Source organism: Falco punctatus (genome assembly GCF_963210335.1).
Source record: "Falco punctatus genome assembly, chromosome: 6".
NCBI lineage: Eukaryota > Metazoa > Chordata > Aves > Falconiformes > Falconidae > Falco > Falco punctatus.
This window is the reverse complement of record NC_137585.1, coordinates 37,026,926-37,053,049: the sequence shown is the minus strand read 5'-3', so window position 1 is coordinate 37,053,049 and position 26,124 is coordinate 37,026,926. Positions and strand designations below refer to the sequence as shown.

The 26,124-nt window shown below is 40.3% G+C and overlaps 1 protein-coding gene across 10 annotated transcripts in view; it reads left to right on the top strand.

The window, feature by feature from the left end:
- Nucleotides 1-24,953, top strand: part of TCF20 (transcription factor 20) — a 135,504-nt gene extending 110,551 nt beyond the window's left edge. For 8 of the 10 annotated variants that reach the window (XM_080393090.1, XM_080393085.1, XM_080393084.1 and 5 more), the window contains 4 exons: nucleotides 9,589-9,682; nucleotides 16,531-16,580; nucleotides 19,557-19,684; nucleotides 23,658-24,953. In XM_080393090.1, the coding sequence (XP_080249216.1) occupies nucleotides 9,589-9,682; nucleotides 16,531-16,580; nucleotides 19,557-19,640 (228 nt within the window). In that variant the 3' untranslated portion in view covers nucleotides 19,641-19,684; nucleotides 23,658-24,953. The remainder of the gene's footprint in view (nucleotides 1-9,588; nucleotides 9,683-16,530; nucleotides 16,581-19,556; nucleotides 19,685-23,657) is intronic. The other 2 variants (XM_080393092.1, XM_080393093.1) reach the window with 2 other exon arrangements.
- Nucleotides 24,954-26,124: the final 1,171 nt, after the last annotated feature.

Here is a 26,124-nt window from a genome sequence, read left to right as displayed (position 1 = left end):
GCATTTCTTCAAAGCCTTTCTTGTCTGGGATTTCTGCTTAACAATTGGATATGCTTAGCCTGCTGCTGCGGTGGACCCTGCCCAACATTACTGGCTCAGTCTTACCATTGCTGTTTCATCCCTTTGCATCCACCAATGCTTTGTTCTGTCTTACCGAAGTGTCTTGCACAGTGGGGCTCTGTTTATGACAAGGGCTTGCACAGATTATTATAAATAATGACACATGGTTTGTTTCTGTCCAGTGTTACAAGTCTTTGAGTTGTTGGCAGGGGTGGGTTTGTGCTGTACCCTTTTTCCTGCCAGGTTGCATAGGTATTTAATACCTTGTCAGATCTTTTCCATTTACAGTTTGCCTTGCTCAAAAGCATTTCTGTATTTTTAAGCCTTTACAAAGGTTTTGTTTCCGTTGAATCCACTGCCATTAATAACATAGTGACTGTGTTCTTAATGAACTAGACCTTTTTTTCTTTGAGCCTTTTAGTAAATACTAAGCGTCATCACCTTTTTCCCTTTGATTAGAGAAGTACTCGTTCCGTCATGCAGTTTGTGTCTTGAAAACAAATTCCTTGAGTTTATTGCATTTTCTTGTTTATGTAATCTTTTTTCCTTTTTTATGTCACTCCAGTTATCAGTATTCAAAGGTACTGCTTTACAGGGGAGAGCTTTTGGTAATTATTTAATTTATCCAAAAACTCTTCCCTTATGGTAGTGATGTTGCTTTGTTTTAACGCAATCACATGTTGTTGCTTTATACTGCACACAGTAGACCTTGCACCAAGTAAAAGTTCACCATATATTTGGGTATTTTCTGTAATCAGTGCCCAAGATGGTCAGGAAAGAAAGCTTGTCCTGGCAGAAAATCCAACTGGAGTAAATGCTCTCTTGCTGACTGTGCTGTTCCCGCAACGCTGTATGCCCTTATCACATAATCACTGCTTGAAAATGTGAATTTCTTTTCCCTCTTTTGTGACTGCTCTTCTGTCTTTCAGACCTTTTCGTAACTAAATTGAACTTATTACTGCAAGTTTAATTCCCCAAATGAATAGCCAAGATAACATAAACTGTATAATTTTTTTCTGCTAGACTTGCATACGTTAGCGAATTCAAATCCCTGTATTTTATAAGTGGTTCTCTGAAATGTTTCACTCATTCAGGGTGGCTCTTTGTCATCAAAGGAAACAAGATGTATACATTTCTTGTCTTCTTGGACTTGGTAGTCAATGTATTATTTTAATACTCCTTTTAAAATAAAAATGGCTACAAAGATGTGTACTTGGCCTGCTTAATTTGAAATTAAACATGCTTTTTCATTATCCGTTAAAGTTACTATTTTTTGTTAATTTTGCTAATTCTGTTTTAGTTAAGGATCAGTTTATTCTTGAAGTATCTATCATAACTGAAGATTCAGTTATGCTTGGTCCTTATTTCATTGGGGTGGGGTTTTTTTCTCTTTCCGTTGTTTGGGAGGTGGGACAGTTGATCCTCCTCCATGACTTTCTCAACTTTTCACCAGTCTCATCTACTAGAGCATGTTGGTGCACATTTAAGCCTTGGAGCACTCCACTGAATGGAACGCTTAGGCTTGTATGGAGTAGTGAAGATGAATTTATTGCTTAGATCAAATTTCAGCCCTTTTATATAGCGTTACAGTTTAGCTCAGCATTCCTGTTATGGGGGTGAGACTGAAGAGTCTTTAAAACTTGTAAAGTAACAGTGTAATTTCTGGGTGCCTACATTCTTTTTAATAGTGGGGTGGGGGCGGGGGGTTGTTCATCGTTCATTGTGGAATTTCACAATCGGATCTCTTGGTCTACAAAAGAACTGCCATTCAAGGTGGGTGCAAAAGTATGTTTTGTTGTGGTGTCCCGTCTCCAGCAGTGGCCAGGAGCAGTTATCTTCAGACATGTGTAGTAAACCAGGCATGTGCGGAGTGCTGCTTGCGTATTTTCTGCCTCCTTTCAGCAACCATAGCTTTAGAGTAGTCTCTTTCACATTACTGTGTTTAACTGGTCATAGCATTACCTATCCTTGATGAATTTGTCTAATCTGTTTTTGAACTCGTTTATCTTTTAGCTGGTGCAGCATTCTTTGGCAGTGATTTTTGTAGCTTAATTATTTGTTGTGTGAAAAAAAGTGGATCTATTTTAAATTTAAACTTGTTATTTGCTCTTCCTTCTTGGAAATGGCTAAGAATCATTCCCCCTTGCACGCCGTGTTTAATTCTGTAGATCTCAATCCCCCTTCAGTTACCTGTCATGGTTTAACCTGGGCTGGCAACCAGGCCCCACGAAGCTGCTCACTCATTCCCCTCACAGTGGGATGGGGGAGAGCACTGGAAGAGTAAAAGTTAAGGAAACTCGTGGGTTGAGATAAAGACAGTTTTAATAGGTAAAGCAAAAGCCACACATGCAAGCAAGGCAAAACAAGGCATTTGTTTACTACTTTACATCGGCAGGCAGGTGCTCAGCCATCCCAGGAAAGCAGTGCTCCATCACATGTAACAGTTACTTGGGAAGGCAAATGCTGTAATGCCAAACATCGCCCCCATCCTCCTTCTTTCCCCAGTTTATATATACTCAGAATGACATCATATGGTATGGAATATCCCTTTGGCTAGTTCAGGTCAGCTGTACTGACTGTGTCCCCTCTCAATTTCCCGGGCCCCTCCAGGCCTCTTGCTGGCAGGACCTGAAAAACTGAAAAGTCCTTTTGACTTAGTGTAAACATTACCCAGCAACACCAAAAACATCAGTGTCCTGTCAGCATTGTTCTCACACCAAATCCAAAACATATTGCTGCACCAGCTACGAAGAAGAAAATTAACTCTGTCCCAGCTGAAACCAAGACATTACCTCTTTCCCAAAATCTGTACTTTTTCACTTAAGGAAGCTCTTTACATTCCTAGTTATCTCTGTGGTCGTTCTTTTTTTCCTGATCTGTTTTATTCTTCTGTTAATGGGTTGATCAGAACGACACACGCAATATTAAGATGTCAGGATACTGAGTAACATACAGACATAACGAAGGTTTGGGTTTCATTATCGATTTCTTTTCCTAGTAACTTCTTGCATTCTGGCTGTCTTTATTTTGTGGTTGCAGGGACTACATGGTGTTTCTGTCCAGGATGAATACTAATACCTTCCCATGAGAGTAAAAGCTAATTTAAACTCTGTCACCATGTGTACGCATAGGTGAAAATATTTTCCCCATGTGTATAACTTTGCACTTAACAACATTAAGTTGTTTTAAGTATTTTATCTCTGTTTCATCATACAGTTATCCAGGATTGTGAGGTGTTTTTTTCAGCTCTTTACCATCAGGTTAGACCTGACTACCTTGGATAATTTTACAAACTTCAAGTTTTCATATCTGATTGTTCACCCCCCTTTTCAAGAGTTTCTGTTAAGTACAATTGAATAGCTTAAAGCGTCTGCATAGGATCTTAGAAATTTTTGCTGGCAAACCATTCCTCATCAAAACTAACCATTTATTTCTGTTCTTGTTACTTTCTCTTTTTCCTTCAAGCTGAGGGAAATACTATGCTCCAGTCTGCATTTCAGGTGCTTCTGATGTACTTTAATCAATTTTATATGTATTGAGTAGGATTTCCCCTTTTTAAGACATTTTTCAGTTCTTGTATTTCTTCTGGGTTGGTGGTTTGTTTTTTCCCCATGCCATCCATTTTGAGCTGCAGCTTCCCTTTGTGCTTCAGCAGCCCGTGCAGCACTGCACTTCTGACTTTTTACAGTGTTTCCTAATGCGGCTTTATCAGTGTAACATCTTCTAGATCATTGATTTGTCTGTTTGCTGAAATCATGGAATCTAAATTTCTTTAGTTTCTTGACTTGAAGGTAGCTACCCAATTTTACTTCAGTGACTATTTTCCTTTATTGTTACTTCATTTGCTTGCTAGAGGAGTATAGCATCATTGGTACGAGATGCCTTTTAATACAGCAAGTTTAAAGCATTTTTATCTTTTTAATTGTGGGGTTAATTTTTCTGATATTCTGTGCCTGATTTTGGAGAACTTAAATTGCTTGACAGGAAATGGAAGCTAATAATTCTGTATCCTTCAGTACTGCTTGTTATCTCTAGCTGCAGTCACATAAGCAATTTTTTTCATTAACCAGTATCTGCACATCAGAGTGAAAGTGTTGTCTTCCTCTGCTATTTCCTAAAAATGTCTGCCCACACTGCTCTTTTTTTCATCTCAATCCCTTTTTGCAGCAGTCTTCCAAAGTCACATTCCTTTCTCCTATAGGAAACAGCACAAATATTTTTTGGTTTTCCTCATAGCTTGTTGGAGTAAGCGGTCTTTCTGCATCCAGCTTTCCAGGAAAGAGAATGTGGCTGCCTGCTGCTTCTGTTGCCCTTTCGCCTGGATATTAAATCTGAGGCTCTGTCTAGCCTGCCAACTGTTTAATCAGAAATAGTCAGAAGGCCCTCCTTCCTAATATTGCAGCTGACTCTGAAATCCTCATTATCTTACATCTGCATTTGTGCAGTGCAATTACACAGAAGCAATTATTTTCCTAAAAGCTTGTAATTTAAACAGACGAAGAGGACAGTAAGAAAAATGCATATAACATGTAAAGTGAAGACTTGTACCTGTATAATTAATGCCACATGTATTTCATTCTTTTGCTTGCCTTTCTTTTATAGTAACCTTCAGTTGTTGCTTTCCATTTTATTCCATTTATGCATTCTTGACACTGGTATACAAGAAGGGGAAAACCAAGGAGATGCCTAGAAAGCAAAGCAAAGGAAAAGGGAAGAAAACAGAGAGCAAAGGAAAAACTGGTGCTTGGAAGAGAGGAAGTTAGAAAGGCCTGAGTGTGGGGCGCAGGTGAGCAAACTAAAAGAAGCAACTGACAGAAAAAACTCTGGATTATAGACGGTAGAAAATATGATACAGTTGCATCTGTTCTGAATGTCCTTGCTTGAACTGCTTTGGTAATTGTTACACAAGAAAATAAGTGGAGGAATCATCTGAAAACACCTTCTATTAGTATTAGACAGAAGCAATTAATTTCTGCTTCTAAGCAACTGTTTCTGCTACTGCCCCAAAATATGCTGGAAGGGCTAGTCTGGCAGCTCCCATCCTCCCACCAGCAAAGCCCTATCTACTGTGGGATTCCAACACTCCTAGACGAAGACATTATCTGTCAGTGCAAAGCCAAAGAGAAAAAGTGTGTGTTTTACTTGAGCAGCCTGGAGCACTTCTTTTGACAAGCCTAAGTGCTTTTGCTTGGTTGGAAGGAGGAAGGTAGATAGCTCAGGACATGTTTATGTTATAACACATATATCTGTGGAGCTGGGTACAAATCTGAGGGAGGCAAAAGAAGGTACCCAAAACCCACACTTCTGTTTATTACATTTAGAGCACTGTGGTCTCAGAAAAGTTTAGTCTTGTAATGAAGGAATACAAACTGCAGGGAAAAAAACCAAACACCTTAAAGCAAAAGAAATACAGCTAGTGGATGGTTTAGTACTTTGAATGAATCAGAGCAGCTCTGCTGCTGCTGTGGTAACTGTCCCCCAACTGTTTGCACTTCCAGGTTGGGTGTTACTTCATTTTGGTAGACAGAGAATGATGAGCTGATGCGAGGAAGAAATGGGCTGCTAATGATGTGGAGAGGTAGACACAATGTATCTGGCTTTAATACTATTGATAATTTAGTTCAAGGGATGGAGTGTCTCTTCTAAATGGCACTTTTAAGTCTCACCAGCCTATTCTAAGTGAGATATATGTGCCTTGCGGCCAGAGATGAATTGTGGAGATAGGACCTCTGTATCAATCTTCAGTGTGGTCTTCCCACCCCCCCACCCCCCGCCTTTCCTTTTTTATTTCCTTTTTTAATTTAAGCCAGGAGTTGATTAGGTGCCTGGCAATGATTACTATCCATTGGCACCTCCCGTTGGGAGCACACTCCAAGTACCAGCCTTCAGCTCTTTCAAGCAGAGGAGGTTAAGCAGACTGCTTACTGAGCAAAAGGAATTTCTCTTCCCATGAGAGCTTGAGTGCTGTTTCCGTGGCTAAAATGCTATAATTCCTTTACAAGTGACAAGCAGGCTGCTACCATCTGCTGGTGAATGGCTGCAGGATGGTGGAGTTTGGGTGAAAATCTGCTGATGGACCAAAGATAGCGATTACTGGTCATTAAGCCCAAGTCACACATCTCTTGTATGAAGTTCTGTGATTTTATTTTCAGGTTAGAATGTTTTCTAATTGTAGTGTACATCTCTTTATTTTCTTTCTCTTTTGAAATAAAAATACTTAAGATAAGGTTCTCACCAAAGCCGCAAAAAGTGCCAGCAGGAACTATGCATCTTTATCATTTAAAGCACAGTAGTGATGTCTAGTAAAAGAGACTGTCCAGAAATTTTTTAATGACTTCATTCTGTCTTTCTAGAAACACCTGGATAAATTTGGAAACCACGTGGCATTACACGGTGATAGTCTCTTTCAAAGATTAAGTGATAGACTCCTAAGTTGGTTTAGAACCATACAGATTTGTAGGGTGTCTGCTGTTCAGTCACTCACTCTGTGGAAGGAAGAACTCGAAAGAAAAGAGTAGTTATTTTGTATGTGGTTCCCCCAGCTTCCCCTGAAAGAAGCAGATGGTCGGGGTCCCAGGAGGTAGAAGAAATGGGACCATTAGACTGTCAGCGGCTTGTGAAAAGCAGAAGCATCTGCCAGAATGGAGACTTGTTCAGCAGCAGGGGAGCCAGCAGCAGGAGATGATCTCTGCCTTGAGCAGTCAATGGTGTAGTAGTCCACTGGGGAATTGCGGTTGTGGGCGTAGCTGCAGGTAACCTTGGTAATCGTCTAGCTGGTCCTGCAGACTGAAAAGAGGGGAAATGAAGGCTTGATGATCATGCTTGGGCTTTAACCATCTAATCAGTCTTAACTGCAACCGATTTGAAAGCATTCCATACCTATTCTCAGCTGAGCACTGCAGGCACACTTAAAATTCGTCAAAAACGCCTATTGTGTTTCTGTTGCAAGTTTCAGAATAGCTGCACTAGATGCAGCAAAGAATAAGTTCAAAGACTACATTAACATTTGGAAAAGTATAAAAAAAATTGCTAGGGGTCTGCTTGTTTTCATTTGTATTGCACAGCACACTCATTTGACATGCCTTTTTACTATTAAGAAATGTTTCACACAGCTGCAATTTAATCTCTGCTGCTGTAGTTTTTAGGCTCTTATTGACTGCTCTGTACAGAACACAGCGTTCCAGGGAAGAATGACCTCTTCTGTTGCAACAGTGTGATGGTACTTCAAAGACAAGATAAAGTGGGGAGGACAGAATGCCTCTGAGGAACAAAACTAGAAATTCATATCTGTGTTCAAAAAGAATAGTCAATTTGGGTTCTGTCCTGTTAGAATAATTAATCTCAGTCAGCCACATCTGAAAGTGAGAATAAAGCATCCAGGTAAAGAGCTGTGGTTCAGAACTCCTCAAGCTGCACTTCGTGAATACTTGGCATAGGTGAATCTGGGACTAATGCCAGTACATAATATTCTTCTAGGGTTGACTTCATAGCCAGGATAAGACATTTACTATACATGAAACTGGGTTTTATTCCCATGGGAGAGTGAATTACATTGCAGTTTGGCTAGAGGTCCAAGTGTTTTGGTGTGCATTTAAATATTGGTTTAGAATTTATTTTTTATCTTTGGAAACTAGCGTTCGTGTCCTGACAGGCAAAAATAAGCTGCTTGATTGTTTCTTTCTAGGCCTCAGGGACACTTTCCTTAGATCATAAATACTGCAGTAGTTTGTCATGATACACATTCATTGCTTAGAAGATAGACATGATTTAATAGGGAGCACTGAAGATCAGGCTTAGGATGCTTTGGCATAACTGAAAAGAGAAGGCAGTAGTCAAGACTGTAGTTGTAGATGTCATGAGAAGTGACGTCTCACAAGCTTTTCTGTTAGTTGCATTTGCTTTGATTTGAAGAGGGCCACCTGGTTTATGGCTGGAGCTAGTTTTGCTTTCATCTTCATTTAATCATTTAAATACAAACTATAGTCATCTCTGCATCACGTAGAATAGTAGGAAGAGCCATAACTGTCAGATATTCTCAGTGTTTTTTGAAATACTGTAATCAAAATCCTGTTTACTATGCTGAGTGAGGAACTTCGTTGTGGCTGTTATCTTTGGCCGCATCTATTCTGCAGACCCCCATTGCAACATATATGTTAATCGGGGATGTGAAGCAGTCTGGTCTAGCTCATGTAGCTATCTGGGCATATGAGCCTCCCTGTATGGTAAAGTGCTTTTGTGCAGTGCCAGGTGCACTGCTGGTTTGAGCACATCTGTGTGCTGTACAGGTGTAGCTTGCTGATAGTGTTAACAGAGCACATGTAGTTTGACACTAGTTTTTCCAGCAGGGAAGGGGTTTTTAGATCATGTCATCATCTCTCTGTGTGCAGTCAGTGACCAAAGGCAACTTCTTATAGCCTGAAGTCAAGGTGAATTATACCGGTTATACAAGGCCTTTTTGTGGTGTTGGTTGTGTTTATCAGCAAAACCAAAATTTCTGTGTTTCTTAAATATGACTCAAAAGTTACTGGAGGTCACCTTTTCTTTTTCTGCCAGTAGTGTGTTTGCATTTTAATTTTTAAATAGTAGCAGTCTCCTAGCCTTTGGTGGATTCTACCAGATGTGGCTTGTTTTCTTTTTAGAAGGGAAAAATGTCAACCTGTCAGAAATCAGCTTTCATTGGAATCTTAGATTAATTAATGAAAATCACTTACTGTATACATTCAAGAAATAAAATTGCTGTCTGAATGAGATGTACTATAGGCCCATTTCCTTAGGTCATTCCTTAAGTCATTCAGGATGAAGTAAATGGCTGAGTGGCTCTCATTCTGCTGCATTCATGTCTGTCTGATAATATGGTTAAATACATCATTGACCAATTGAGATAATAGGATTTAAGTAATGAAAATTGAACGTTAACGACTTTGGCAATAAATGTATGAGAATCGTTTCTTTTGGAGATGTGCCATTTCTGTGATGGTGGGGTGTTTTCCCTTGATGGTACCTTCTCATGCTCCAGATAAACCTTTTTTGATCACCTGTGAAAAAATGTTCAGCTTGGCCATGATCATCTTGGATTGCTAGTGATAATGAAAACCATGTACCCAAATCACTTTTACGCTAATGGTGTCTTCTAAATCATTCTTTGTCATGCTAATTCTCATTTTAAAGCTGCTGTCGATTCAAAAAAGCTCTTTTCTTCCAATTTTAACACTGATGTCATTGTCGGGTACTGAAACATGGGCCAGTGAAACAAATTTGAGTAGTGTTTCAAGTTCTTTCTGAATGGTTGGTTTGAATATTTGGTACCTCTTGCTTGGTTAGCACAACTGAAAAGTTTGTTGTTTGAAAGAGCTCCTGTTGTTGCTTCATGCAAAAGGCCTTTATTTTTATGGTGTGGAAAGATACAGTCTAACATTGTGATACTCGAGAAACGTGTGCTGGAATGTGGTTGATAAAATTTCCAGGAAAATACAGATAATTGGAAAGATGATTGCAATTTTCATTGCCATTTCTTGGTTTCCCTTTCAGAAATGTTCCCATTGCCAGGAACCGGGAGCCACCTTAGGCTGCTACAACAAAGGCTGCTCCTTCCGATACCATTACCCATGTGCCATCGATGCAGGTACGAACAAATGCCATACTAACTATATTTCATGTTTATTCAAAATATATGACGCTAAGTAATTCCAAGGTACTTTACAAATGTATTCCTTCTCAGTTTTTCACCTACTGTGAAGACAGTAACATAAATGCTGAGCAGTGGCATCAGATAAACTGTACAATAACGCATTGGGGCAAGATGAAACCTGTAATGGAAAAGAATCTACCTGTAAGTGCCAAAAAAGCCTGGTTTGTGGGAATGCAGCTACAGTGACTGAAATTTGGCTGTAATAGGAGAATGGATCACTATTTCCTTGCAAAGAATAGAAATCCTTTGCTACAATGGTGCAAGAAACCAGAAGGATATTTCCTCTTCCAGGGTTATGCTCCTCTGAATAGTCACAGTAATAATTTCAAGTGCAAAGTGCTTGTAGAATCATCGGTACCACTTGTAGCACAACCTTCCTTCTTCTCCCTCCTTAGAAGCATTTCAGCCAGTCTCTTGAGTAGGTCCAGTTTTCTGCGTTGGATAAGCTAACGGTTTGGCTAGTATTATCTCCAGTTATGAGTCTGGGGTTGTGAGTTGGTGTTTTGTGTACAATAATTAAAGTTTTTAATGGAGATAAACTTTATTCTTGGGTAGAAAAAATCCCAGCTCAGAATGAATAATGTCCCACTCTTCCAGTCCTCTAATTCGTTTCTCCTGTCATACAAAACTTAATAACAAGCAGGTACAGTTTCAAGATTACAAAACTTGACTGGCAAATAATTGCAAGCTTCCTGTTTTGTTATCCTATTTTCACAGCAGCCCTCTTGTTTCAACACCTATTTTAATGCTGGTTTTCAAATGGTACAGCATTTGAAGTAGGTATGCTCATTTCTGAATGACTGCATTGCACTTCTCACTGTGAAATCCCACTCTATTGGAGCACTGTGTTTTATTCTAATAGAAAGATTTTAATTAAATTAATACTGCAGTGGAATGCTACTAGTGCCACAGTATAGCTGGAGAATCCTTGATTTTACATGAAATAAGGTGTTAAATATTAGTCAGGTTGTGAAAATCACACACAAAAAAAATGCCAGAAATAAGGGTGTCTATGTAAGTTTAATTTTGGTCTCTTATGAATGTATCTTACAGTAATTACCTAATTAACGACTGACATCTTTTTCCATAAGACCTGTAGGATGAAAGGGTACTCATTCATGAACATGTGTTCTTCCCACTGATTCTCTGTTCTACTGATTCCATTCAGTTCTGAAGGTAGAACTGTGAAATCTTCTGTGATGTTCATCTCTGTCATGCTTAAGAGTTTCATGAACGTTAACAAACTTTTTTTTTTACAGTATCTTTGATAGAATTGTTAGATTTGTGTTCATATTGGTTCACATGTGTTCATCATGTGTTTCTGGTTTGTGACTGGACCTTTTAATACCATGAAACAACAAAATAAATTATGGTGAGCATTCCCAGTAGTTTGGGGTGCTTAATTTGTATGCATGTGTTACTACATACAGTATATGGCATTTCCTATGTTCTAAATATAGGTACAAAAGTTAAGATACTGTCCTTTTTCTTCAGATATATTTTCATCATTAACTCTACTTCAGCAAATGCAGTAGGATCCTCCAGATGACAAATACACTGAACAATCATGACTTGATTCCCAAGAGCAGTTCTGTGTCATGCAGGGAAGAGGCAGTGTCCTATACAAAAATAGTATATAATCATACAATTTACTCCATATTAAATGTAACATAATATGTCTACCATGTAATATGTAGAAACAGGATACATAAAATTTGGCTTTTCCCCACATTTGTCTTGACTTTGCAACCTTAGAGTTTATTTAGAGTAGCTTTTTGTATTCAAGTTCCAAGGCTATGCTTAGTACATCTTCTTTTGATTTTGTTACGAGACATCACGTTGTCACGTGACCATCTGTTAAGAGTGCACTATTCCAAGTTAATTTCTGTTCTTTGAGTAATATGGCAGTAATAAATTGCAAGAGCTGCATGGAGATGGGATACTTGGACTGTGAGTTTCACAAACATATTTAAATAATAGCAGAGAAGTTGGTAGAACTGATGAATCCCTGGTTTCACTCCAGGAAGAATATGATTTAGTGAGAACAAGACTTCTCTTTGTGTCTTCCTACATTTTCCTTTCTGTTTCTTCCTCTTCAGTCTGTGTGCGTCTGATTGTTCTCTACTCTGGCCCTTCATACCAGCCATAGGCTCTTTATCTAGTTGGTCTCAGGTTCCTCTTCTCAAATTTCTTACTCCAGTCTCTTTATAAGACCCAGTTCTCCCTACTCCTTTTTAACTTCTCCTTTGTCCAGTTTTCTAGCTGTCATTCTGGCTTCCTGCTCTCTGCTTTTGCATCACCTCCTCCTCTTTCTTGCTCCTAGCTGTTTTTCTTCTGTGGGCTTCTTACTTCCATTTGGTTCTCCTAACTTAGCTCCTTGTCACATTTAACCCTGCTAGTCTCTGTTTGTTCTTGTATGTTGCCCATAATCTCTGTTTCACCTTTCCCTGCCTTATCCCATAAATTCTTAGCCTATAGTCCTGTGGCTGAATCAATCCTGATTCAGTCTTAGCTTCCTGCTGGCACTCAAGCTTAATTCCCTGCTCATAACTTCTGCTAGCACTGGTCTCTTCATCCTGCTAGCCTCCACTCTGTCTCCAGTTCCAGACTGTCTTTCTCAGTAATATTTTCACTTCTGCTGCCTTCTGGGCTAGTGCTTCACCATTTGCAGTTTTGAAATGGTCACCTTCTTCCTTGAGGCTGCCTGAGCCTTGGAAATGTCCGCTGACAGCTTTAGTGCTGTTGAGTCTGGTGCCTAAATCTGGGGCCACAGGTTCATTTACAGGAAAAACCTGCTCACCCCCCCCCAAAAAAAGTGTATTTGGTGGAATTTTCAAAGAACCTAGCTACTAAAATCTAAGAAGCCTCTCCTGAGGATGTGCAGATTAAAGTACCTATTCCTCCTTTCAAAGAGTTGTATTTACTGATTCTGTGGTAAGCTGGCAAGGGCATACCTTAGCTAAAATTTAGGTCCTACTTAAAATCAGGGTATGTTTAGAGCTTTTCAAAGAAGATTTGCTGGGATGTTTAATATGGGCAGAATACCTTTATTCCAAGAAAGAGTTTTAAGGAAATTGTTAGGCTGCTTTTGCTGAAGTTTTCAACCAAAATGCATAAAAGAGCCCAGCTTGAAGTAGATTCTCAGCATTCAAAATTTCAGCCTGATGGTATGACAGTAAAAGACCTTGTTTGCAGTTGGTTTTATCTGTGGGTGTAATCAAGCTGTCTTAATATATAGCTGCTCTTCCAATAAATCTGTATAAAAGAAATAAGCAAGCTACATGGAACAGGGAATTGATTTTCATTTATGCCCAAGCAGAAAATGTAGGCTTCCTTGAGAAGCAAATCAGCATTCTTTTCTCTTTCCTCAGCCTGCCGTCTGCCTATAAACCCTTTTTATTGGTTATGCAGTGCTGCCGTCTTTCCTGTAGTGAATCAGATACGGATATTTCTCAAGTTCCTTGGGCTCTGTGGTAGTTTCATTTGAAGTCAGCCATCCTGCTTTGAAGGATGGTGCCACCTTGCTTTATTGAGGATCTGGGACAGATCCATTCTGAATCCTCAGAAGTTTGTTGACACTTACAAGGGCTGTCAGGCTTTTGGAATATGTATGACTGGTTTTGTATTTAAAAAAAATAGATCAGAAAACACTTGCTGGAGTGTTTTTTAGGGTATGTCGAGTCACAGACGCTTGGTGTTTGAGTTACTGTAGCATCCCTGGAAGTGACCGTGCCTTAGTTGAGATGCAGCATGCATGTCGTACTCCTAGGCAATGGCACTGTGAGCTGAAGCGTGTTCTTACCTTTGCATTGGTGTGGGTTAGAAGTTAATACCTTGTCAGTTACTGTGCCTCATTTGAAAGTCAGCACATTTTTGGTAAAGGTCTGGAGGGTGGAATATGTCAGAGCGGCTGCAGTTACTTGGAGCGTGGAAGGCTGGCCCTGCAGTGCAACCTGAACTCTGGCTTCTGCGCCACTGGTTGGTTTCCAGTCCTGCCCTCGTGGGCAGCCACATTTTGCACGGCTGTAGCTAATTGGCTGCTATGCAAGGCACGCAGCTTCGTAAGCTGCCCGTTCAGGATGCTTTTGTATAGCCTAATTCAGCCTTCCTTTTAATCTCCTTTCATAGAAAGTAATCTTAGGCAATATAGGGTGCAAGAGCTGAACTCCTCTTAGCCATTTGCATAAAAATCAAGATCAGTAGTGCCACTTAAGTAATTTTTATATGGAAATTACTCTGGTTAATATTGTCTGTGTTTGGCTTTTGTCTGTCCAAATTTATGATGAAGAGCCTCTGATGTCTCAAGATAACTTAGTCCTAGGGACGTCTCCATGGAAACAGGATCTTTGTTTTCTGAAATTTTGTATCCTCTCCCTCTGCTTTTTCCTCCCCACCTGGAGTCAGATTCTGATTGTTGCAGCACACTTGTTCCCACAACATGTATCGTAGGCAGTTTCATATACAAAAGATTTTTGACTGTAAATTAGGAAAAGACTAGCAGCAAAATAAAACAGATTTTCAGAGAACAGAAATCCTGTGTCTCTGCAAGTTGTCGTTAAAGATGAGTAACAGGCAGAACACAGGGTATGAGACAACGTGTGAAGCTTACAGAAGAATAATTGCTTCTATTAAAAATGTTTTAAGTTTTCCCTGACTACTTTATGGAAAAAAAATCTGTGTAAACAAGGACAAGTTTCAGTTCTTTTTCCCTTTCTGTCACAGTGAGCTGATCATAGCTATGTGTCTGGTCACTTCATGATGAATTGTAATCTGTGATATAAAATACTTGGAACTGCTAACTGAAATCCGGGCCAGCTATGTAATGATGAACAATTTTTACCTTATTGGTATTCAGCTGATTTTCTGCAGTGAGCTGATGAAATTTCTCATAGTTGTCTCTTAATAGAAACAACAAAAAAAATGCTATTAATTGGATCTGCTGTTAGTATTTGCAACAAAAATGCCAACCTTAGAAATTGAGCTCCGTACGCAGATCAGGTATGAGGTATGAGGTTTCTGTCAGTTCGTCCTGATCCTTGTACAATGTTCCTTTCTGATGTACCAGCTAGGAAAGTGCATACATTACCGATGTTAGGTTTCCAAGAAAGAAGAAAACTCCATCCTGTTCTAACATACTGAGTATGTTTTTGATGATTGCTCTGTATATTTTTGATGATTGCTGTATTATGCAGTGATGATTCATGCTGTAGTCTAAATGTACAATTCCTGCCCTTATAATGAGACAACATTTTATTTATTTCCTGTTATTTGTTAATACTGCATTTGAAATTGTTATCTGAGGTGGGATTAAGGGTTTTACTCCCCTTCACTAAAATCTCTCAAGTAACTTAGCCTATTGTATGCTGTTTCCCTTTGGTTCAGGCCAGAGGCATTCATGTTGAAACATAAGAATTTCATAGCAGAGGAATGCTCTGCCAAAGCTTGGGTGTCTAGAAAGCTTTTCCCTCAAGCTTTAGTTGCAGTCTCCTGCTGTCTGCTAAACTCTTCCAGCAGATTGAAACAGCAGGTAGTGCTGGTTATGCTATGTACTTAAGAGCATTTTAAATTAGCACGTTTTATTTACCATTGTGCTTCTTTAGTTGCTAGCTATTTGGGTAGGTTGGAGCAGATGGGAGGCCATAAGCACCTTGCTGAATTCTCATGGTGTCAGTTGCACTGAGGTGGTGATGGTGCATGGTCCTACTGAGGTGGTGACTGTTCAGTCAGCCTCTGCCTTCGGTGAATAAAGCAATCAGAAGGAACAGGCCATCAGAACGAACAGTGTCGGAAGTTTGGGCAGGTTGAGAGGTGGCCCTGTGGTTCAGGGTGCCGGGAGGAGGCAGCTGAATTCTCTCAGGAGAGTGCTACTTCTTTGCTTGGCTGTGAGGAGTGAAATACAGAGTATCTGGAAGGTGCGAGTGGAAGGCAGAGAGCTAGCCAGTGGTGCTCCTGGTGTGGACATAGCGCCGAAGTTCTGGGACCTACTGACTCAGTATCCCTTAGAGGCATAGTGTATGATGGAGGATGAGAGAAGAAGCAACACTTACACTGGTAGTGCCACTAAAGAAATGCTCTTTAAACAACAGTATTGCTTAATTTGTTCCTAAATAAGCAGTTCTGCATAGGTGCCCCGCTTTCCCTAATAGGTTTAAATCGTTAAACTGTTTCTTAGATAATAGAAGCTTCACATACACAAATCGTGGAAGCAGATCCAAGAGCAGCATGAGTGACCTGACTACCAGACATAGTGTCAGTGTAAACTGATCACCAAGATTTGGGATTGCAAATAAACAGTCATATACACCCATACCTAGAGACACATACCCCTTCTCCCCCTGATGTTGATAGAACCTTGGTGTAAGGATGAAAGGTGGTGATTTTCCTGTTAAGTATAAAGCAGGGATGGTCTGTTCGGATTGGATAAGTGCATCCATTTTCCTTGTGCTTTAGCAAGGAAGGCTGGAATAACTGAAGGGGGTTGGGGTACAGGATTTGTAGACTCACTGTTGTGATTCTTCCTCTATACAGAGTATCGGGGACACTGGGGATACTTGAACTTGGCTTGGTAATCCAGGCAGTATTGTCATTTGGCATGTTTAGTTAAAATTTATTTTCTAAGACTCTGGGGGTGGAAGGGATGAGCCTGCTAATAAGATAGTATTCCTATAAGAGATCTTTGAATGAAAAATATATACCTGTGAGGCAAGGTTAACACATGTGATGTATTATTCAAGTTGGTTTTTATTAAAAAAGTAATAAATTGCTGTCTTATCCTCTTCTAGATTGTTTACTAAACGAAGAGAATTTCTCAGTGAGGTGCCCCAAGCACAAGGTAAGAATCGTCTCCTGGATTAGACCTGTAATTTGCTGCCCTCTTCTGGTATCTAAACGTGGATTACTAATTTCATACCTAGGTAATACCGGTAGTCAGAGATGCTTTTAGATGAATTCTGTGATGTGTGCTTGTGGTATATTCTGGGGACAAACATCGACTTGAGAAGAATGCAGAGTTTAAGAAGATAGATTAAGTTTTTTCCCTATTTGTTCAGTTGTTCTTTAGAAAGCCTGGCTTCATTTCCTGTCTTCCGTGATAGAATCAGTACATCACTCACTGTTTCTGTTTGAGTGCTACGCTGAAACTGGCATTGGTTTTCTCATTGATTTACTGAGGATGCAAGGAGTGAGAAAAATGGCTTTTGAAACGATGAACGTTTTCAAAACGTTTTGAAACATTTAAACGATGACATGAACCTGAAACACCTTGTTGTAGTTTAGTGGTAGTAAGACTGAGTACTACTACTCAGCCTTCGGTGTATCTATTTAGTTGTTCTGTATATCTTTGACGGTTCAGAAGACCCATCATAATTTTCAGTTGTTGGTGACGGATTCAGCATGCTACTTCTGCCTAGGGTCTGGGCATCCTTAACTGAATGTCCCTGGAGCCTGTAAACATAATGGTGCTAAGAGGTGGACTGCTGTTGCTCTGTCTGTATGGAAAAAGGAGGCAAGGCAGACAGTATATACTCTTTTATACACATAAGCAATGTGATATAGCGCTGGGAATACCCCTCTCAGCCCAAAAGGGAGGATGCATCTCTGGGAGGCTGTGGATACCAGTCTACCAGTCTGAAATGCTCAGAACTATCCAGAAAAATTACTGTTCTTGTGGCCAGTTGGATACAACAGGAATTGTGTAAGACTGTGGATGGCTTATGCTGGAAAGTAAATGATAATAGGGAAGAATTGTGTTGCTTTCTAACAGGGATTAGTCTCCATTTAGTCCTTGTCTGCAGATCTCTTCTCTGCCTAGAATTAGACTGACATCTGGTGGTCTTTTGTCTTCACAGATTATCTTTAATCTGTCTTTTGTAAACATGCAAGAATTAGTCTCATGTTCCTTTCTGGATGTTCTGCCACAATATGATGTATTTATACACACGTATTTAAAATGCGCTGGAAGATTCTGGGGACATTCAGGCAGTTATCCAGAACTGGCCTACTTTTGATCATACAAAAGAAAATAAATTGTTATGCACAACTGTGGAATAATGTTGAAAATGTACAGCAAGCTTAAATCAATGCATTAATGCTACACAAATCTGCAGATCTTGCCAAACAAAAATGTGAAGGATGAGCTCCCCTTACTGTGGAATGCAACTAAGTGCCATCCTCTGCCCAGCTTTGGATACTTGACTAAAGAGAATAGGAAGGTTATGTCTTTGAAGACTGTTTTATGTTTGCTGCCCGTTGCCTGAAGTATTGGAAAACATAGCGTTAAAGCTTTTCATAGCTGGCTTGGGTCACTGCTCCTGTATATGAGTAGTTGCAGTGATGAGGCTCAAACCATGAAAGGAAACCATTTTACAGAATCCAGCCTCCCAAAGAAGATACTGAGCAGGCACATTGATTTCTAAAGTAATCCTGGAGGGTGGGAAGAGGAAAACTGCCACTTAAGTTGATAAAGGTATTTCGTGAAGCAATAAAAATTTGAATTTTATTCAAAACTATGCCACTGCGGATAATTTTCTGTGTTGCATCGAAAATGGAAGTTCAGTACCAGCAGCCTTTCTTTGACACTGAAGTTTGTTGGCTTTTGCTTAGTAAAGACGTGAATAATTTGTTTGAAGTCAAGCAGAGTTTTCTGTGCTTGGCTATGACTTTGCCCTTGCCCTGTGGCTCAGTGATCATTACGGGTTTGTTACAAATCCTTCTGCAGGGCAGAATATAGGATTACCCTGCTCCTTCCGTTGTAGTGGCTGGGAAGGGGAGTTCCAGCCAGTTGCAAGGCAGGAACAGAAGGGTTGAAAACCATTGCTCCAGAATGACTGCAGAACAAATTGCATCAATTTTTTGCATGATATGAACATAAGCAATTGAGAGGAAGAAGGACTTTAGATTAGACCATTTAAAACTACGCTTGTAGGTAACACCAATTTAACGTTAGTAGCTAATTAGCAACTGTCTAATACCTCATTCTTCTGTTCTGTAGTTAACGGGTGGAAGAACTAACTTTATAAATTCGCTAACACTGAGTAAGTCCCCCAGTATATTACCTCTCACCCTTTTCCAGTCTATGCCTCACATCGGTAAATACACCTCATCATAGTAAGTGCCTCCTGGAGAGCAAAGGTGCGTCTTGCCTCATTAACTGTGCTTGACACTTCAGGCATAAGCAAGCTAAGCCCAGAGGGACTGGTTGTGCCTTTCCCTGTGCTCCCCAGTGAGCTTTCCCATTTCCTTCTGTCAGCATTGATGCTTCAACCATCCATGTCCTGAATGTGCTACTTTAGCAAAATAGCAGCTTTTATCACAGGGAAAACGCTGTCTGAAAAGTAATCATCTTTTGAAGGGTTAGCTTCCTCTCGCAGATCCAACTAGCTGTGTGTCTGCAGCGCAGCAAGTGCTATTGCAACAGAACTGTTGAAGATGCTGAGGCACGGAGGAGGATATATAGGGGAACGGGATACCTCGCCTTTTGGTGGCACTGCAGCCTTAGATTGTCTTAAGCCATCTATGGGGCAATTTTAAGTGATTTTTCTCAGCTTTCTACCTTTTTATGTTAAATTCTGTGTTTCTTAAAATTAACCAGGCTTTCATATCCCAAACTCTTTACTTTTGCAGAATTGCTTGCTTTCGTCACAGGGAAAACTCTGTCTGAAAAATCTGTATCTGGTTCCAGTACTGACTTCTCTCTCTCTCTCTCTCTCTCTCTCCCTCTCACTTTCTGTATGTTCACTTTCCCTACCCCTGTCTTCCTTTTCTCCCTCATTTTCTTTTTCCTCCTCCTTTTGGCTTGCTGGTTCGTCAGCCCCTCCTTCCTTGCTCTCTTCCCTCCTTGCAGAACAAGATGGTGAAAGGCAGCCTCAGCACAGAGCAGTCGGAGCGGGGGTGAGGGGGGAAGTGTACTCCTGGGAATGGAAATAAAAGCAAGCACAGGTGAGTTGGGGAGAGTTTCCAGTTTCCACCTGCGTTCTTCTGTGTGGCTCCTTACCTCCAGTGCCTTCGCCATTTCTATAGGAAATCAAGGTGCTCTTGTGTACGTTCAGAAAATTGGTAATAAGTGTTTCTGTTTTTCCCCCTGCGACCATTCTGTTCAGGCTAGTGACCTCACTTTTTTGTATTTCACAGCAGTTCCTTCAGTTTAGCAGTGAAAGGCAAAGCTTGTTAGCTGTTGCAACTGCCTGATTACTGTCTCAGCTAAACCAGTGGCAGAAATCTCCTTGCATATTCCCATGATCGTGTCCATAAGGATCAGAAGGATTTTTTCCCCAAGTCTCAGAGTAGTTAATAGTAAGCTTCTGTATAAATAAATAAATAAATAAATTCATCACAGTATCTTAAATTTTCTATGTAGGGAAGAATTAATAATACTGATGTGTTCAAGATTATTGTAATCTTGATTCCCCTGTTTTGTGGAAATGTAAATACAGGTGTAACTAAGTTAATCTTATCAGGAGCCCATTACTTTTTTTCAGACCAGCATTTTCCACTATTTTGCAGACAGACATGGGTGATAGAAGGTGGAAGTATATCCACAGGTGGCCACAGTTTCTTAAGTTTGTAATGTTTACTCTGGTCCCTCCCCTCCCCTCACTCTGCATCCAGAATGTGCTGTAGTTGCTGTAAGTCAGCAGGGTTGCGGAGAGCAGCAGTTGTGCTCTTGTGCCCCAGCTCCCTTGCTGCTGTTCCTTACTGCCTCCTCCGTTGTCTAGTCCCAGCATTCATACAGCCATGTGTCAACCTGGGGAATTCAGTTTGTCTGAAATTACGTTTTGTCATGTTAGCATCCAAGTTGGGTCGTTTTCCTAATGTGGTTCACTTTGTGGCTGAGCAAATATCCTAGCACAAGGAGGAAGTTAGCATCCAGGGAATGGAATGAGGTTGGGATTTCTTAATTTCCACCAAGTGCATTGTCATTTGATGGCAACAGGGACATGTAAATGAAGTAAGTTTTTGGTTTCGTATTAATACTTGTTAGCGGCCTTTCCTGGAAACTGCAGCCCAGGAAGGTCTCATGCCTTCATTTCACTGCTTAGTTGCATTTCTTACTCAAGCTAGTTGCTTCTCTATCTTTTTCTTGCAGTCATGCAAGTGAAGTTGCTCTTTCATGTCTATTCCCTGAGCTGATGGTAACAATCCCCTTCCCTAACTGCTGTTCCCTTACTTCCCAGCCACCCTCCCTTACCTTAAAATCTTACCTGTTTCTCAAGTTAAGTAATTGTGAAGTATTTTTAATGGTGTTCTTTGTGAAGGATGAGAGATTAATCAGAAAATTTTGGGGTTTAGTGCAGTATTAGAAGATAGGTAGTGTTTCATATGAATACTTTTTTGTATTTAGTAGATAATAGTAGACTGCTGACTTGATTTAGCTCTGCTGTGTTCTGTGATTTTTCATTTTTAGCAGCATTCTTTCTTGGCTTTGGAGTGTTGTTAAAACAGTTACCATGCAAACAGTATCTAAAGTTCATTATTTGAGTAACTTTTTCCTTCCATGGTAAAGGTCACTGGGGTTCTTTCAAGCTTTTCTCTTTTCCTGAAAGTGTAAAAGCCAATATAATTCATAACGTTAAAACAGAATTAGTCTCACAGGCAAGGCATCTGTTACAACTGTTTAACACTAGAGAAATCTCAGTGATGATTTTTTGGGCCATTTCTTTAAGGCACTGATGAACATTATCCCAGAGACCTTTACACAGCTTTGTTTCCTGCATAATTTTCTAGTGCTAACTCTTTTTTTTTTAGATATGTATCACAGGAATGTATTGGCTTAAGACCTTGCAGGCTGTGGAGTCTCTGCACCATGATCACTGTGTGCTCTAGACATGTCTCTAAGGCATAATTTCTTTCCAAATCCACTTCTGTCTCAAGTAGTTCTTATCTGAAGGTCCAGATTATTTAGACTCCCCCTGCTTTTGATGCTGAAAGTGCCTTAAAAATCAGGTTCTCCAACCTGACCTTGCGTCTGAAAATAACCATGCAAACCTAAAAGATCCAATTACCTAAAAAAATGAATTAGCAAAATAATTAAATGCTGTATTACTGTGGTATTTAAAGAGGTTTAGAGGAATTCTGTAGCAATCCTGGTAGTACAGGAGCTTCCCTTCTGCTGGACTTGGTGTAAGGTAGAATGGGCACTCAGCTTTTAAACTATAGGGCTGCTTTAGTCCTGGTTCACTCCTAGGCCTAGCAAGTTAAGAAGAAATCCTGCATGTTGGATAACATCCAGGCAAGTCAGTGTATTCTGTCTCTGTTGCTTCTGTCTCTGAGCCAGTTGCCTCTAGAACATTTGGATCAAATCCAGATCTGGAGAGTGACTGTGAGAGTGAGTCTGGTGCTCTGGATCTTGTCCAGGAACGGGGAAGGACTCTCCCTGTGCGTTGAGCCTGTTTCCTCCCTGAGCCAGTGCCTAATGCTCTGGACCAGTTCCAGGCATGGGCTAGCTGCAGTTGTACAGGAGCCAGAGACAGCAACACAGCCTTGACACTCCTTCAGCGAGGGCGCACAATTGCACAGTAATGAATACCACAAAGGTCAGCTGCCTGAACTCTCTAGGAAGCTCCCTCCTTTCCTCTCTAGCTGTATCTCCATGGCTTACCCTTCTGTTTTTCATATGTGCTCGCCTGACTTTTTCTTCGCTCTTAGCCTGGCACCCCTGTACAAGGGGATATTTGCAGCCAAGAGGTAGGCTTGCTGGGATGTAATCTAATTGGTGTGCTGATAATCAGAACAGCATTGACTTCTGTATCACACTTAGTTAGGGTTCCTGGAGTTTAATTGCCAGCTATGAATGAACATGGGTGTTACTTTGTTCCCAGGCACACCTCTAGTGCCATCAACTGCTTTCCATATGCCTCGCTTATGTTGCAAGCTTTTTTCCTTTTCCCGAGCTCACTAGTTGGTGGGGAGGGATTTATTTAAGTTATAACAAAGTAAGTAACCTTACTAAATAAACAAATTGCTTCTGGGCTCACTTGTGTTTTGGGAGAAGGGAAGAAAGGAATATATTATTTCAAGCTTTGCTTTGTCAGCTGTGCAGATTAAGGATGAGAACTGTAGCTAACAGAAATGAAATTTCAACTTTGTCTGCAGTTCCTCATTTGAACTGAGCTTCCACCAACTTAGCAAAGTCCTGAAGTTCATTTTCTCACTTCAGAGAATTTCTGGACAGGGAGAACAAGCATGCCAAGCACTTGGATGTTTCCACATTTGTCTTGAAAGACATCACAGGCTTAGTCCTTCCATAAACTGTTGCCACCACCATAATCTGGCAATTGGAACAATAAAGCAACGGAAAGAATTATTACCCACTCTCCAATTAGTTTAACTGCAGCTTTACGTTTAGGTTGGGCAATCTAGCCATTTCCCAGATTTGGTTCCTGTAGCTGGACTCCTGTAGTTTTGATACTACATATTCACTGAAAACTACTGTTGGATGGTAGCTTGGTCACCTGTATGAAAATACTTGGGTCCAGTCCCAGAAGGGGCAGTGTAGTATGCCAGAAGCCGTCATAGCATTTGACTGTGCTTGGCCTCTGTTTCCAGTTTTCATAGTCAAGATGAGGAGCAAACATTAGGTGAACGAGCTCCTTTCTGGCTGCTCAAGGTAGGTCTTTCTGGAAGAGTGGCATGCCATTGTTGTGGCACGGATTGTCCTGTCATCCTGGACCTTTTCTGTACCTGGACTTAATTTCTGCTGGTTGTTAAACTAATACTTTTTATCATGTGGATTTGCTTTTATGAGCTGCGCACCATTATGCTTCCATCCATTTTCAGTCCACAAAACTAAAGAGTTCTTGGTGTTACTGCTGTGGTAGGCTGATGAGTGGGGTTTGTGAAGCCTGGGGCGGAGCACGTTCGCAGATGGAGGGAAGGAACCATTCCAATATCACTGTTTCACTTTGTTTTTCAGGTTAGGCTGTTGAGATAAAAAGCGGTGGACATTCATGACTGAATGGAATCTCTCCCACTGTGCAGCCATGCCCCCTCTCGACGTGCCTGCCAATGCCAGCACTTCCTTCATAAATTCTTACATCACACTCAAGACTGATGACATCACAGAATCTGACCAAGGAGTCTGAACCAGCTGTTTCCATGGACACAATCTCCATAGTGACAGTGGGAAGGGGAGGGGGAAAAAGGAAACAGGTGGGGGGAATTAAAGAGGGAGGGATAAATATATATATATATATAAAGATCTATTTTTTAGTCTTGAAAGACTTTGTTTTAAATGAAAGGTGCGCTATATCCCTTTTGATGCTTTTGATTAAAATTAACAAAAACCCATATAAATTTAAAAAGAAAAATGTAGCTAAAGTAAATACTAAATCCAAAATCAAAGCAAGGCTTGTGGAGCCTAACATTTTGTGGGGAAGAATAGGGGAACTGGAAGTACTCCAGACTCCCCTTCCACTTGCTTCCTTTCTCACAACATCCAAGGAAGTTTAATTTTAAAAGTCAAAAAAATCATGATAAATTGTTTGTAAGGTGTTGGAGGAAGGCTTGGATGGTTGCAGGTGATGGGGTGTCAGTACTTGGGTATGCAGGGTATGAAGGTTATTGGTTTTGAGAGACCCTATATTAATAGTGGAAGTCTGAGAAACATCTGAAGACTCTTAGGTTATGAGACTCATGAAGTAAGAGGTAGTTGCTGCTTGCTAGACCCTGTACACCTTTTTCATGTGGGAACATCTGTACCACACGGGAAGAAGGAGTATTTGCCTGTTGTGACAACAACATGCACCCCCAAATCATTCCAAGAAGCTGCCTTCAGTTTTGAAGGCAGGTGAGAGGAAGGTACGGTTTACCTGCCAGGTGGGGGGAACTGGAAGGGAAGTCTGAATGCTGATGGAGGCAATATATCTTCAAACTGATCAGGAAAATCCACTTAGCCCTTTTTTTTTTATTTTATATTTTGCTTTTCCTAAGGGAGGAAGAGGGAATGTCAGTGTAACAGCCTACATTATGTGGTTATTTGGGGTGGTGGGTTTTTTTTGTAAATTATGTAATTTTAAAACATTTGGGTTTAAGGAACAACAACAACAACAAAAACCCCATAATTTTTTCTTGTTAAGGCCTTAAGAAAGGGGTTAGTGCATCTTTCAGGGGTCACTCTGCCATGGGAATAAAAATAGCTGTTTCACAAACAGTTTTATATAAAAAAAGCTTAAAAAAACCAAAAAAACTAATAAACTTCATTTTAACCTTGTCTCCTTTTGTTTTGTGCGAACTTGATTTGTTTAAAGGACAGAGAGACAGTACTATCTGCTGCTTTTTGGTTTCTTTGCCTTCATCAGTTCTGTCTTCAGTGACGACCTTCTGAACTGGCCCAGCAAGAGGAAGACCACAAAAGCTTTTAAAATTTAAAGCTTAGGATTTATTTGATGTTCAGAGATAACAAGCCAATAACTGGATGAATTTTCTGTTCATGTGAGCTGGTGATATTTCACCAGGTCACAGACTTCTTTCACTCATAGGGTGGTAGCATATCCTAGCGATATCAAACAGCGTGGTGTTTACTGGGAAGTCACTAGAGATAGGGATCTAACCAGCATGACTTGGATAAAAAAACGGGGTTGATATTGTGGGGAGGGAAGAACTATTTTAAAAAGTTATGTACTGGATGCTTGCTCAACTACTCACATTCTGGAGTATTCAGCACATAAAGAATAAATTCTATGATAGCTCATATTAAGATATCTATTTTAACTCTATTTTTAAAAGATTGATTTAAAGATTTGGGAGATAATTTGGCAGTTATTTATTTCTAGAAGTTGCTACTCTCACTGATAAGTATTTGGAAAGAAAGAGCAGTCTCCTGCTTACTCCTTTCCCAGTAGCAGCTACTGAAGTTAGTATGTCCTTCTACATTAAGAAATAGACCTGTTGTGATAAATGTCACTAATGTGTCCTGAATTGGTGCTGAAAATATTTAACTGCTGGTGTAGTCAGAAAAAAATCATTTTTAGCATAGTTAATGTGATTGAGTAAATGACTTCTTTTCAACTGAATAAAAATTGTTTTTTTTTTTCCTAGTGTCTGTTCTATTCTACCTGTTCTGGAAAAAAAAAAAAAAAAAAAAAAAAGGGAGTTACTGTTACTGCATTGATTTATGTTGATGAGGAATCAACTTTGTAATACTACAACAGCAGAGGACCATGTGGTGAAACTGCTAAACTTGATACTTCTGGCTCTTCACGGTGCTGTCACGCAGCGGAGGCAGAAGGTTTTGGGGTGCCTGGGAGGGAGTCTTGGAGGCTATCCTTGTGGGAGCTCATGGCAGTTGTTGTGGAGATTGAATAGCTCCTCATGCACCACGGTTGGAAGGTAGTGGGAGCCACATAGAGTAAATTCATGGTACCACACTTGACTTCAATAGA